Raw genomic sequence first — 15869 nt, forward strand, 5'->3', positions numbered from 1 at the left:
TGGATTTAAACCCAGGTTTTTCAAATCAAAGGTCTTGTCTAAACCAAATGAGCTATGGAGGCTCATTTGGTTTATCACTGAAGGTTATTTATCATCACCTTCAGTTGAAAAGTCCTTCAAGTAGCAGCCGCCTCATGCTTTGCTATACTGAACCCTGCAACATAGTTTTATTCTTCATATTCAAGTTTAAATATGAAAAATAAAACATATTTCATTTGCTAATATGCAAAAACAATTTATCAAATTATTACCAAATTTATTGTAAATTAACTATACATTCTATTTTTTTTTTATTTTGTTTGTTTACAAAAAAAAGTGCTAGTTTACAGATTTCAAATTCATGAGTAGTTTTTACATGCCTTTTATTCATTAAGAACATTTACTTATTAAATAAAAGAAGGCATTCCTACACTGAAAGGAAATTATGAAGAATGAAATACAAAATGTATAACTCATTCCAGTAAAGACATTCAGCTGAAATTTTACAAAAGTTTGTTTGCAATAAATTACCAATATTTTGATTGCAGACAAAGAGCAGTATTCTTTTGTATTAGTTTTACTGTATTAACTAATTAGCCATTCACATTGCCATTTCTGTTTACATCAGTGATTTTAAATTCTGTGAGAAGTTAGAACATATTTCATTACTAAAAGTCCAATTTTGAATTAAAAAAAACAACAAAAATCACTTTCAGCTCTCTCCGACTTTAATAGCATATATCATATTCTTACTTAAAACAAAAATACACTCCTTACTAGCAGCAAGTCCCAAAATACCATCACACTGCTCAAGATTTATAACATGCTGTTTGGCAATTCGGGATACCTCCTCACCAGTTTTACGATTACGCAGTTCCAATGCTGTATGCAAGCTTTCAGGCTGATGGTAAATATAAATATGTCTTGCACCATCACTTAATACAGCATACTGAAAATCTGGTGAACATAAAGCAAATTTTTTATTTTGTTTGGAGGCCTGGACATACCCTAAGGCAGGGAATGTGGCGATATGCTCCACTCTAAATTGTTCATTTTCTCCTTCACTTATGACATTTTTTGGTTGCCACACAATACCATCAACATCATGTCTTATACACATAACAGGAAGAGATTCTGGACATGATGCTGTTTTGAATAGCCACTGATGGCCACCCATATTTATCTGTAAGAAAAATGAAAACCATGTGGTAACTGATTTAATAATAATAATAAAGTTTAAATAAAACTCAGAGTGAAGAGATGCAAATTAAGGAAATCTTATTAAATTCCTGTGCATGCTCTAATGCCAAATAGTATTTAAAATACTTTATTCAACAAATAAAATTTTCAATTTTTAAGTTTCTTTATAATAATCTCATTTTTTTTTTTTTTACTGCCATGATAATATTTCAAAACAAATTCCACTAAACTAATATTCTGCACCAAAATACAAATGCTACCATCTGATATTGTTCAAAATATGCTGAAAAAATGCAAAGCCAATGCAATTGTGTTATGGCTGTCAATCATCATGTTGGAGGCTTAATGGATTTTTTACGACACTCAGAAAGGATTAAAACAGAATTTAATACTTTCTATATTTCGTCTCAGTCACTGAGACATCTTCAGGGATTACAAAAAAACTAACGTAATATAAACACAAATAACAAACAATACTAAGCCCAACCACATGGGTGACACCATTGGGCTTAGTTTTTTTGTAATCCCTGAAGATGTCTCAGTAACTGAGACGAAATATAGAAAGTATTAAATTCTGTTTTAATCCTTTCTGAGTGTTGTAAAAAATCCATTAAGCCTCCAACATGATGTCCTCACAGCACTTAAGCCTCTACACACGGCTGTCAATTACATATGTTCTCCAGGAAGGGAGAGAAGTTGTTAAAAGGGATGAATTTCTAGAAGCTTATAAATGCTCTTCATACTTCGGAGATGAAATGAGAAGAAATTTGAATTCATTTCAACTACAGTGTCTGGTATCAGTGACTATGATCTTGAAAAATCAAAGTTAACTTTCAATGATTTTCACTCTGGTCTGGGTAGACAAGTGGTTACCATATGGGTTTCAATCACACCATGGCACAGATGTGTGAATGCCGTTCAGTGAATGTCATTGCCTAGTGGATGCACACTACTCTGCTGAATGAAAGCCTAAAGTGTTGATGTTTGGTCATGTCAGTCGTCAAAGCACAGTTACCAAATTTAACACTTAGCCCACTATATTAACATACAGTAAGTTTACAACCTTTCATAAAGATTTAAAAAAAAAAAAAAGTTATCTAAATAAGAAAAGGTCAGTTGACAACATTCAAAATGGGCAATAGCATGCGATTACTTGTGTCTTAGTTACTCGCTGTTACAGTTTAAGGGGAAACACTGGTTAGTTTTTGTAATTCAAATATAGGATTACATAACTCATTAATTATTTGAAAAAATATATATATATTATATATATTTTTAAAAAGAATTGAAAGAATTGTATATATATATATATACATTAACTTAATCATGATTACTTTCCAAAACTTTAAGATAGTATCAGAATGACTGCATGTCTGTCTTCTTTTCTACTATCCATCAAGGATATATCGCCATCCATCTCTCTCTCTCTCTCTCTCTCTTTATGATGTTTATCAAGTACCCTGTTCACTTTGTTATCCAAGAACATCAGGATTACATCAAATTCTTGGCAACTGATCTTGCTTCCCATACCACTGTTGTGTCGTACATCCTGGCTCTGAATCCGCCATCTTGTTAGAACGTAGTTCTTATTTAAATTATCTGTTTATTATCTTAATTAATTGTTGGTTGATTACTAATCCAAATATGAAGAAATTTATATTATCCTGTGCCACCCTATATTCAGATTAGTCTATATAATATAGTGGAATCAATCATCAACTAACTTTAGCAATCTCACTTTTCTACAGGCCGAGTTTAAAATAAACATTTAAGGCTTCCGCAAGGTCCGATAAACTTTATGAGCAGTGCAATGAAGAAAAATCAGGCAAACAACAAATTGAATCCAATAAAATAAACATTTAATACAGGGTTATAGATCATGTACATTTAAGTAAAACTTTAAAAACAAGAAAATGCAAATCAGCTTAGTTCAAATACTCATAACAAACATAAACATCAGGCATCGCAATTCAGCTGTCAATACTATATTCATCCGAATAATTGAAGATGGTCCACACAGTTCAATGTTACAGAATCTCACAGTAATTATTCTTAAAGTAGAATTCTCTAATTCTCTCTTAGTCAACTAATACTTAATTTAATTATGAGGCAGTTATCACTTCAAGCGTGAAACACTTTAAAGCTCCATACTTTGGCTATTTTTAGTAGAACGCCACAGTTAATGTTAAGATATATCAGGCGGAGCCAACTCTTATATCTTCACGCTGAAATATTAAAAAAATGGACTGCTCTTATCGGGTTGCATCTGTTACACATTGGATTCACTATAGGCACACTTAAAACTGTATTTAACTATCACTCTGAAGCAACACTATTCAAAAGAAATCTTCACTATAATAACTGAAATGTTAAACATAGAGCTTCACAAGTCTTGACGCACTCGTTTCAGGTAATCTACTTATTCCTTATTTTCTTCTATGCATTAATTTCAGTTTTGCACTATTCTTCCTCAAAACAATTGGAATTCAATGTAATTTTAGAATTCCGTAGAAATATTCCTAATTGCCTATTAATTTCCCAGTCCCTTCTTAATTTATTTATGGCATTTCCAAAATTCCCTTTACTGCCACCCGTTACTTCATTCTGTGCTGTCCTGAATGCTTCTCCTTTGTTTTTTTTTTGTTTTCCAATAAAATACCTTCATTCTTCCCGCCAAAATCTGGTTCTAGCCAGTTCAGCTCATATCAACTCCTTCTCCCTTCGAATACCATAGCCCATGCTCCACGCACGTGCTATCTAAAATCAACTCTGTTTCCTTGACAACAGCCAATCAGAAGAATTACATAAAATTACTTTCTCTTTCATTTACAATAAATAAAATGCACATATTACGGTCCACTTAGGATACATTTATAAATTATATAATGAATTTATACAGAATAAATAACTAAAAAAAATTACAATTATTATTTCAATAAAAAAATTACAGTAAGTATTTAAATTAGAATTTACTTTGGAGCAAAATTAGCTCAGGATATGCAATTTATGTTAAATCATGAATGAAGTATTAATAATCATAAAATTCTTCATTGACAATTTAACACCACTGGCACTAAACACAGAATTCTCTGGAAACAAGCTTCTGTATCAAGCCAAGTGAAATTTGATGATCTGTTCTTTAAATCTCACCCATTCTGATTGAATGCCTTTCTCAAGTGTTAGGAGGTAATCACAGCTAACTGCTTATAAGTATTTTTAAATATTGAATGAATTATGTAATCCCAGTATTTTAAATAAGGGGAAAAAAAAACCTGTTTCTAACAGTGCATTCTACTGTTTACCCAGTTGTGACTGAAACACAAGTAATCAACGTTATGACTTCTGTCTGTTTTGAATGTTGTCATCTGATCTTCTCTCCATGATGATGCCCTTGTAACAAGTAAGAAATACAGTATGTAAGATCTAATGAATTCCATTATTCTCAACTTGTGCTAACTGTTATTAACCATATAACATGTGATAGTTTGAATCAGGGATTTCAGCCCATTCTTCCTTCACCAGGGCTAGTTCATATACTCCTGCTGGATGCACTTGTCTGGTCTAGTCTGTATATAATAGTATAGTGGCTAGAATAGAATCAGAATAACTGTTTCTAAATAAAATATCAATGATGAATTTCAATCCCTCCCCCCATCCTGGCACACACATATTAATGCTATGAACATATTTTTAAAAGAAAAGACCAAACCAAAACTGACATGGGGATAGTCCAAAAAGTCAAATATATTATATTTTACCATGTCATGTAAGAATATTTAAAGATGTTTCAGTCATCAATCACATGGGAGATAAGAAGTGATCACAGAAGAGATAGAGAGGAAAATGACAACAGAAGTAATAACATAAAATACAAGCTGAAACAGAATAAAACAAAACGTGCGAAGATAAATAATGATACATTAGCAGCCAACAAAAAATTACATAAAGAAGAAATTTCAATATATATATATATATATATATATATATATATCAATAAAAAAAATAACATGCTTGAAAAAAATAAATCTACAAATGAATATTATACAGGAAAGTCATAATCAAATCATTACAGAAAGTGCACATAAGATGAAAAGGTTAAAAATAAAAACTTATCATAGAAAAAAAAAATGTGTTGGAGAAAAGAAGATAACTGGAGAAAGAAAAATAAATATAGCAGAACTTACAGAAATAAATAAAAAAGGATACAAGAAACAATAGATAACAATAAAAATATTAAAGTACTAAACAATGCTCATAACAGAAAAAAAAATAACAATAAAAGGCATAATAAAAAAAGGGCTAGAATTGTATAACACCACAAGCATTGTTGTTAAAAACATTATTACATGGAAGTTAGAAGGAAGTGTCCCAGTTTGAAACTAGAACATGCAAGAAGCTCAGCCTAATGAACAAGCCTTATTCAAAGGGGGGGGGGGGGTTGCACAATCGACCATACAGTGAATCAACCAACAGAAAAATGCAGAAAATACAACTTAGCATTGTTTGTAGGTTTTATGGATTATAAAAAAGTCTTTGATTCAGTTGAAAAACAATTAATCCTAATAGCAATGAAAAAACAATAAATCAAATTTACACACAGGTAATGAACAAAATACATGAAAAAGTTACAGCTAGTATCCTTGTATATGAACAAAGCGGTTTATTTTTTAAAAACTTCCATGCATGCATACATGAATGCATACATGAAAGTTTTTGGAAAACTGAAATAGTTCCTGTATAGTAAAATAAAATCAGAAAATACAGCCAAACTTTTTAACCAATGTGCCATCCCACATACAGATCAGAAACATGATCAATAACCAAATACTGGACAGAATGAGGAAATCTGAGCATAAAATTGAGAGAGAGCATGCTAATCAAGCAAGATAAAATACAGAATGAAGATACAAGAAAAGAAACAAAAGTGCTGGATATAGGGGGAAGATATTTTAAAGTAAAGGAGGTGGGGACATGTTGCATAGATGAAAATTCACAAAGACAATTACTCAGTGGCAATCCATATGAAGAAAAATGAATGCCTGGATGACTTAGTGGAGATAGTGGGATAATGGTGGCATTGGGATCATCAACAGAGAAAGATGGAGACAAATGGGAGAATACAACCAAAAATGTTTATAAAAAGAACTTAAAAGAAGAGGGTGCACACAGCAGAAGAATCTCCTGGCCACTGTGTTGCATGGTGCATGCTGACCACACATCATGAGAGAGATTAATCAGCTAATAATGAAACCTCATTGTGCAATAGAATACAATAAGAATATGTTGTATTCTACTGTATTAATAGAATAGATCAGGCATGATAAGTTCTATTGAACATGTGATAAGACCATAGTATAAAGTTCATTTTTCACCTCCTGGACATAATTATAATTCTAAATTCTCAGACACTGTACAACATAAAAACAGGGTAAAAACATATTTCAGATTTTTGAGACTCCCATAAGAGAAATTTTTAAAAACTTCCATGCATACATACATACATACACCAAAAGCTACTAAAATGCAATGTCCATTGCTTAGCAACCAATCTCTCAGAATGAAAGAAAGATTCTTCCTGTTCCTGGTTTCACCTGCAGCAAAAATAGAAATACAAAGTACTGTTGTGTGTTTACACACCTCATAAGAGAAGAATGGGTAAGATAGCAGATATTTGTGTGACAAATATCATTGCTGTGTGTGTGTGCGTGCACGCACACGCATGGGCCTGCTGCTTTGGAAAATATACAACAGCAATGTTTCATAATGGTTACCACTGTAAAATTACCGAGTACGATGTTCAATAAAACATAATTTCGGTTCACCTTGATTTGAAAACAAATATCTTAAGCTTTGTATGTGTATTTTTGATTTGAATTATAAACGAAAATTATGAAAATAATTCAGAAAGGAGAGTCTGGATGGCTTCTATTACCTCAGCATTGAAAAAGGTTAAGAATTCCTCAACAAATAAAAAGTGCTTCTTTTATTTGGTGTAATCCATTAAAACTACAAAGCAATTATTTAAACTAAATGAAAATAATGCTTGTTACTATATAATTGCTATAATACAATGGAACAACGTAGCATATAAAGATAGTTACATGCAACTATGGGGGTGCTTAAGGGTGAAAGCTGTATAACTGAGAGGAGATCTTCACATACTATAAAGGAATGTGGAGAACCTCCCAGGGCTTCTGACCAAATGTCCAATCTTCTCATGATACACCCTGTTAGGTATCTACCTCAATACTGAATGAAATAGGATGGACTGGCAATTTGGGACTTAGCCAACTAAACTGTATTCTTATTGGCTTAAACCATAATGTAAAATGATGGTACAACATGGCAGAATTTCATGCAGGCTGGGGCACTGCCCGGTTAAACAAGGCCTCGTTGTTTTCGCCAGGGAACCAGGGTAAACAGCGAAAAGTCAGCAACTGTAACAAATCCTGAAACATGTCCCAATTCAATACAACCAGAGTTCAATATCAGCTATCAACATAAAAAGCCTGAATGGCAAAGAAATGGAACTAGTTGAGGAATTGGATAAGTACCAGATCGACATAATAGGATTGGCTGAAAAAAAAAAAAAGACAAAAACTGGTGAGGTCTTTCTACGCAATAAATACAAAATGTTATATTCAGGCAATAACAATCAGAAAAAGGAATAGCTATAGTATTCAACACTAAATACGAGGATAATCTTGAATAGCAGGCAATATCAAGTAGAGTGATATGGGCAAATATCAGAATGGGGAACTGCACAATGAAACTTATTTGTACCTATGGTCCCACAGAAGGTTCTACTAAGATAGAAGTGGAGGAATTTTTTGAGGCAAATGACACAACAAAAAAGGAAAAGTTGGTCCTTGTTGGATATCTAAATAGCAGAGTAGGAAATGACTGTCAGACAAAAATATTGAAAATTTAAAGAAAAAAGAAAAAGCTAATAATGGCATATACCTATTGGATTCCTGCTAAGGACATGGGCTAGTTATTACTAACACGATGTTCCAACATAAAAATGTGCATAAATTCACATGGAGAGAAGAGGCAAGGAATTATAAAAGTCTCATTGACTATGTTCATATTGATGTTTTTTTCACTGGTGAAGGACACTAGAGTGTACAGAGAATTAAAAAATTGGAAGTGATCACCATTTAATCTTGAGCAGGATAAAATTGAATTTCATATTGAAAAGAAGTACATGTAAGAAAGTTTTAAAGCAAATAAAAGTTGAGTAGCTCTCAGATGTGAACTCTATACTAAAATATACAAGCATTATTCAAGAAAAAACAGAAGTCTGAAAATAGGAACCAAACCTTGGAGATTCGGTGGTGCACTCTGAAGAAAACATTGATTGATTGACTCAGCCAGAGAGGCATGTAATGAGGTTGTCTGCAAGGATAGATTAAAGAGTCAGCTTGTGCTCTTAGAGAATACAGAGCCATCATCATCATCAAATTCCTGACATGAACCCGTAAGGGATGTACAGGATATGATAGTACTACATGAAAAATTTACATCATTACTAACTTCCTATCTACAATTTTCCTCCAAATCAGTCTGTTACTTGTCAAGACTTCAACTTTATCAGATCTTATATTTCTATCGTCTAAGACACTTTGTACCGTATCAATCCACCTATATCTTGGTCTTCCTCTGGGTCGTTTTCCTGCCAACCTGGCAGAGAACACTTGTTTTGCTAATCTTTCCTCGGCCATTCTGTTTAAGTGACCATACCACCTGAGATTAGCTCTGTTAACGCATTCCTGGATGCTGACAATGTCAAGTTCTTTCCTAATATCCTCGTTTTTAATATGATATTGCCATTGATGCAATCTGTTCACGCCTCTTAATCTTTCTCAGAACTCTCATATCTGCGGTCTCTAGTCTTTGGTCGAGTGTTTTTCTTCTGACCCAGCTCTCAGATCCATAAGTTAAAACTGGTTTGAATATTGTCTTGTATACAGCTAATTTAGTGTTCCGACTAATTTCTCTCTTATTCCATATGAATTTACTCAGTTGACTACCTACCATACCAGCTTTGTTGATTCTGCTGTCTATTTCCATATTTAATTTACCATCTTCACTAAAAATCATACCTAAGTAGTTGAAATGTTTTTCGTTCACAACACAGTTGACATTTTCAATGATTCTACCTATTTGCACTGTCTTTTTATTTGCTGACCTTCATACCATATCTATTACAACAGTTATTCAATTTAGTCAGGGATTCTTGCAAACTTGTAGCGGATTTATTTAGAAGTATAACATCGTCCGCATAAAGCAAATAGCCGACATTAACATCTCCAATTTTGATATCAGGTTTCATACCACTTTCCTTCATAATGTGATCCACATAGATAATGCATAACAGAGGTGATGATGTACATCCTTGTCTCACACCTGATTTAACATTAAACCATCTTCCTTCAATTCTAACTGCTGACTTACAACTCAAATAAAGACTAAGTATTGATTGATATAAAACCCCATGGACACCATATAACCGTAGCGTATTGAATAGCTTCTCTCTTGGTACCTTGTCATATGCCTTTTCCAAATCGACAAAACTTAAATACAGATCTTTGTTATATTCCCATGCTTTCTCAACTATTTGTCGTAAAGTGAAGATCTCATCCTGACAGCCTCTATTTCGCCTGAATCCAGCTTGTTCTTCACCAAGCTTTTCTTCCACAATTCTTCTCAACCGTTTCTCAAGTATACTTGCATAGATCTTGCCAGGAACACTCAGTAGTGAAATACCTCTGCAATTCTCACATTCAGTTTTATTTCCCTTTTTTTTTTATATATGGGTACTATTAGAGCTCTACTCCAATCATGGGGAATTTGTCCCGCTGTCCAGGCCTTCTGAACTATGCAATGTAGCAACTGTAAGACATTTATACCATCATACTTCAGTATTTCTGGTCGAATATCATCTATTCCTGCTGCCTTTCCACATTTCAAGCCTTTGATGGCTTTTTCTACTTCAAGTACGAATATGTATTCCTGACTGTATGCCTGTTGAGTGTTTTTTACCACTGTGCTATCACTTTAGCAATTTCATTTAGCAATTTTTCGAAGTAATTACTCCATACTTCAAGGACATCTTTTTCTCCAGTTTTCATGTTACCTTTATCATCGCTAACTCCTTTTACAGCACTCTTTCCTCCATTTCTAAGCTTCTTCAACAATCTCCAGAATATCTTACCACCTTCTTGTCTTGATATTTATTTTCTATGCTCTTGCCAATAGTCCTCCCATGACTTTTGTTTAGCTAGATTATGCTTTCTTCTTTTCCTTCACTGCCTCTTTAACTTTTATGTCCACCATAGAGTTCTGATTTTTCTATCCTTACAGACAGCCTCATCACATGCCTCTCTGGCTGAATCAATCAGGGTTTTCTTCAAGGCTTGCCACTGAATCTCCAAGGTTTAATTTCTGTTTTCAAATTCTTTCATTTTTTCTTCGATATGTCTAGTTCACATCTGAGAGCTGCTCAACTTTTTATTCACTTTAAAGCTTTCTTACATGTTATTCTTTTCAATATGAAATTCAATTTTATCCTGCTCAATACTAGATAGTGATTACTTCCAATTTCAAATCCTTGTACACTCTGGTGTCCTGCACCAGGGAGAAAACATCACTACACAATAACATAGTCAATGAGACTTTTCTTATTCCTTGCCTCTTCTCTCCATGTGAATTTGTGCACATTTTTATGTTGGAACATGGTGTTAGTAATAACCAGCCCATGTCCTGAGCAGAAATCCAACAGGTATTTGCCATTATTATTAGCTTTGCTCTTTTATCCAAATTTTCCCAAAATATTTTTGTATGTCTGACAATCATTTCCTACTCTGCCATTTAGATCCCCAACAAGGACCAACTTTTCCTTTTTCATTGTGTCAGTAGCTTTCTCTAAAGCATCAAAAAATTCCTCCACTTCTACCTTAGTAGAACCTTCTGTGGGACCATAGGCACAAATACGTCTCATTGTCCAATTCTCAATTCTGATATTTGCCCACATCACTCTACTTGAGACTGCCTGCCATTCAAGAAGATTAGCCTCGTATTTTGTGTTGAATACTATGGCTACTCCTTCTTTTCCTTGATTGTCATTGCCTGAATATAACATTTTGTATTTATTGCTCGAAAAGATCTCACCAGTTTTTGTCTTTTTTGTTTCAGTCACCCCTATTATGTCGATCTGGTACTTATCTAATTCCTCAGCTAGCTCCATTTCTTTGCCATTCAGGCTTCTTATGATGATAGTACCGATCTTTAACTCTGGTGATGTTGAGTTGGGGGTGTGCTTTCAGATTTGTTCCAGTAGCTGACTTTTCACTGTTCGCCCTGGTTCCCTGACGAAAACAATGGGAGCCTTGTTTAACCGGGCGACGTCCCAGCCGGCATGAAATTTTGTCATGTTGTACCATCATTTTGTATATTGGTTTAAGCCAGTAAGAATACAATTTGGTCAGCTAAATCCCAAATTGCCAGCCCATTCTCGTTCGTTCAGTATCCATCAGGGTGCACCACGAGAAGGTAAGGATTGGGCATTAGGTCAGAAGCCCTGGTCGGTTCTCCGTATTCCTTTAAAGGCTGTATGTGGAGGTCTCCTCTCAGTTATACAGCTTTGACCCTTATGTACCCCCAGAGACAAATGTAAAAAAGCTAAACACTGTGTAAAACTACCTAAACAAAAGCCATGGGAAGACTTTGGTAAGAACATAGAAAATAAATATCAGGAAGTTGGCAAGATAATCTGGAGGCTGTTGAAAAAGTTCAGAAATGGAGGAAAGAATGCTGTAAAAGTAATTAGTGATGATAAAGATGACATGAAAATTGGAGAAAAAGATATCTTTGAAAAATTGTTAAATGAAAAAATTGAGTTGCAAAAAATACTCAACAGACATGCAATCAGGAATACTATCCATACTTGAAGTAAAAAAAGCCATCAAAAACGTGAAATGTGGAAAGGCAGCACAGGTAGATAACATTTGACCAGTTTGCCTCAAGTACTCCTGAATCACTTAGTGCTAAGCATGGTATAGTTCCCCCACCGTTTGTAGGTCCCTGCTTCGCGTCTTTCCAAGAATAGTCGATTCATACTGAAGGGGAGAAAGAAATGAAGGACATCCGAATTGGTCACCAACACGCGAAATTACGTGCTTTGTAGGTCAAATTTTCCAACTGTTATACAAGCAATATATAGTTAACTACAATAATCATAAAAGAGAAGTTAATTTTCCGACCAGTAATAATAAACAACTCATCCCACAATACGGACTGATTACCCTATTATCGGAATGGGTTCTCCTTTTTCTGAGATGCGCAGAAGTGTTGAGGGACCTCTAATCGGTGGGTGAACTATACAATGTTGTGAGAATTGCATCACAGTTTGGGGGAGGGATATATTCCATACTGACATGTCTCTCTGCATAGTTTTCTATCTTCACAGCACTATGCTTTAATTCCTTAACCCAACCTTAGGAAATTTGTAACTTTTGCCAAAAACATATAGCAATTTAATGTGTACAAAATTTATAACACATTTTGTACAATATAATTTATTAGTATGCTGGCAATAAATTTATGTTCACATCTTGCTGTAGTCATGAAATTTTTTTCATATACAGGTATGTAGTTCATCCTTAACTTTTAGACATCAACATTAGTATATGACTTTTTTTTCACTGAATATATACAAAATTTTCAAAATCTTTCTAAGCATTTTATCAGTTGAAGTCGAAGAACATAATTTTCATCCCCAAGTTTAAGAAAAAAAATTTAAAGAAATATAACAGAATCAAGAAATCAGTATCCTATCAATCTTGAATAACCTGTGTATAATTATGCGAATTATGTTAATGATTTCTTTATATTTTCTTCTTTAATTCATTATGTCAAGTAATCTAACTCTGCAATAGCATGTTTTCATGAGCATGCATAGTCAACAATTGCTATCTAGAAACTGTTACTTGGAATAAATGACAAAATAATATACAAATATACACACCAAAACAAAGGCAATTGCAAAATCAACATTTAGTATGGAAATTATAATATGACATATACTTGGATTATGTTATATAGAAAACAGTTAGTTTTATTATCATAAATTTCATCATTAATGAAGTAACATTTATATTTTGATAAATGTTTCAAACCTGGTGCGTTACTCTGTGGCTATCACCATCTAGTCGCAAAAATAAGAATATCTCTGTGCAAACATCACAATCCTCTAACTGCTGAGAGTTATATGGAGGTTTGTTCCTTCCATGTGCCTAAAATATAAATAAAATATAAAATATAATATAAAAAATTTAAAATAACTAATAAGCAAAAGAAAATGAGTAGCATTTCTTATAAAGTGATAAACAGGTGGTGTGGTATTGTACAATCATTCTCATGATTAGGGACATGCTATATAAGCAAATAACAAGTGCATTTTCTGTGAGCAAGATTTGTTTGTGACATAACTGAGGCCATATGAAAACAGGTAAAAAAATGGAAGATATTATTGTATTAGTTAAAACAAATGAGTTGAAAGGAAATAAGCATGGTATGAGATGAGATATGAGAGTCAAATGGGGTGAAAAAATAAGAGCAAAAAAATTAAGACTGTGAACGTGTTGCCTAGGTATGATATAAGTGAACCAAGAGCTGTGATTACCAATGTAATCACAGCTCTTGGCAACCTGACCATTGTTGAATGGTTTCTCATGATCATTCAACAATGGTCATGAGAAATGCATTTCAATAAAAACTATGTGCCAGGAACTACACAGATTGGATATCATGGTCAGGTTGCTTTACACAAGCCTCTGATCGCTCCCATCAATGCACATCATCATGTCCAATGGTGCAAAGATCACAGGCAACAGACTACACAACATTAGAGGGATGTGATATGGTCCTATGAATCCATGTTCTCACTTTTTTGCTGCAAACGGATGAATACGTGTGTGGCATCAGCCAGAGTACTCATTTCCAACTGTCAAAGGTTTTGGTGGTTCTGTAATGGTCTGAGGCACATTCTCATGGCATAGTTTGGGTCCACTTGTTGTATTGGAAGGCAAAGTGGATGCTGCATGCCATCTTTCAATCATAAATGATCATCTTCATCCCATGTTGACACATGTTTCTCCTATGCGGCCAGCCATGTTTTAACAGGATAATGCTCCCATTCATTGAGCAAATGTAGTCATCCAGTGGTTTTACGGAACATGATCGTGAGGTGTCCTGTCTGCCATGGTCATCCCAATCTCCAGACTTAAATCCTTTATGGGACATTTTGGAGCGAGCTTGGCAATGTTTCCCATCTCCAAAGAACAAAGGCAAACTGATCCAGTTTCTGTCGGATGAATGACGTAAGATTCCTCCTGTTAAGTTCCAAGCACTGACAGTCTCTCTTGCTTGAAGAATACAGGCTGTACTAGATGCCCATGACAGATCAATGCTATATTAATCAAAACGTGTCACTGTTTCCATATTTTTTTGTCCATTACCTGTATGTTTAAAAAAAAAAAAAAAAAGGTGTTTTACATTAATTGTATTACTTACCAGAGACTGATGTTTGCTATAATTTCAATGGTATTTATTTAATTCACAGAATCTACTAAATGCTTACAGTAATAACTGTTGTTTATCATAAAAGACATTCTTGTTTCTCTAACTAGAATGTGGAACTATTATTATACCTTCTTGCTTGTCATGATAACCGTACATATAACGTGCAAAGATTTAGCGCAAATTCACAGCTGGACTAGAAAAGTGCCATTAACCAAATCACAGAGAGCGAGAGAGAGAGAAGAGAAACGGAGACTAAATTTATTTCAGGACTTTATATGACTGAAATACATAACAGGCATCTCTGAAAATGAATTTTTAAACAAAAGTTAATTATACAGCTAAGGAATTGATAGTATAATAAAACTGACAGCACCAGGAAGACCATCAACAGGCATTCTATTTCAAATTTAAGGAAAAAATGCTAAACTTTTTTTTTTTGTTTCAACGACACAAATAGTATGATAAAATGAACTGATATTCAGAAACAAGTGAAGGAGTAAATCAAATTGAATTGTAAATGAAAAAGAGCCATTTTCTTGAAACATTCATTGAAATCTCAATTTAAGAAAAATTGAGATTTCAATGGTAAAATAGAACTTGTGATTATATTTCCTAATCTGATGTTATCTGAGATAAGACAATATTTATGCTCAGTGTGATAGTGTGGAAGAAGATACATATATATTTATATAACATGTAAAAGAAAACTGCAGTCTTATGGAAGTTAAAAAAAAATTACGGCTTGAGAAAAGGCCTTGAATCAATAATAAGAACTATAAATACAGAGAAAAACTGATGTAAAAAAACTTAATTTATTGTAAAACTTTCACCTAAGTGTCACAAGCATTTTCACTACAGGAATACTGAATGGCAATTAAATAATAATGGACAATGCTAAAAATGCCACCTAGTAGCTAATTTAAGATAAGGTCAATTTCCTAACTTACTAAAAAAAAATATATATATATATACAGGGTGTTCGGGATAAATTTGACATATTTATAATTAATTATATTTTTCCGTAAGTTACATGTATTAACACACACTTCTCTTCATTTAAAAGTTTGGACCCTTCTTCATTCATATACAAGATGTCAGAAAGGATG

At 33.6% G+C, this 15869-nt stretch overlaps 1 protein-coding gene across 2 annotated transcripts in view; it reads right to left on the reverse strand.

Moving 5' to 3' along the window:
- Window positions 1-241: 241 nt before the first annotated feature.
- The window catches only part of LOC150103089 (nudC domain-containing protein 1), a 171800-nt gene continuing 156172 nt past the window's right edge, over window positions 242-15869 (reverse strand). For both annotated transcript variants that reach the window (XM_090397646.1, XM_090397647.1), the window contains exons 8-9: window positions 13359-13475; window positions 242-1162 (exon numbers count right to left, since the gene is read on the reverse strand). In XM_090397646.1, coding sequence (XP_090253772.1) covers window positions 692-1162; window positions 13359-13475 — 588 coding nt within the window. In that variant the 3' untranslated portion in view covers window positions 242-691. The remainder of the gene's footprint in view (window positions 1163-13358; window positions 13476-15869) is intronic.

The sequence above is a fragment of the Typopeltis vanoorti genome, chromosome 9, assembly GCF_054136105.1.
Source record: "Typopeltis vanoorti isolate ZY-2024b chromosome 9, IOZ_Tvanoo_1.0, whole genome shotgun sequence".
Lineage (NCBI taxonomy): Eukaryota > Metazoa > Arthropoda > Arachnida > Uropygi > Thelyphonidae > Typopeltis > Typopeltis vanoorti.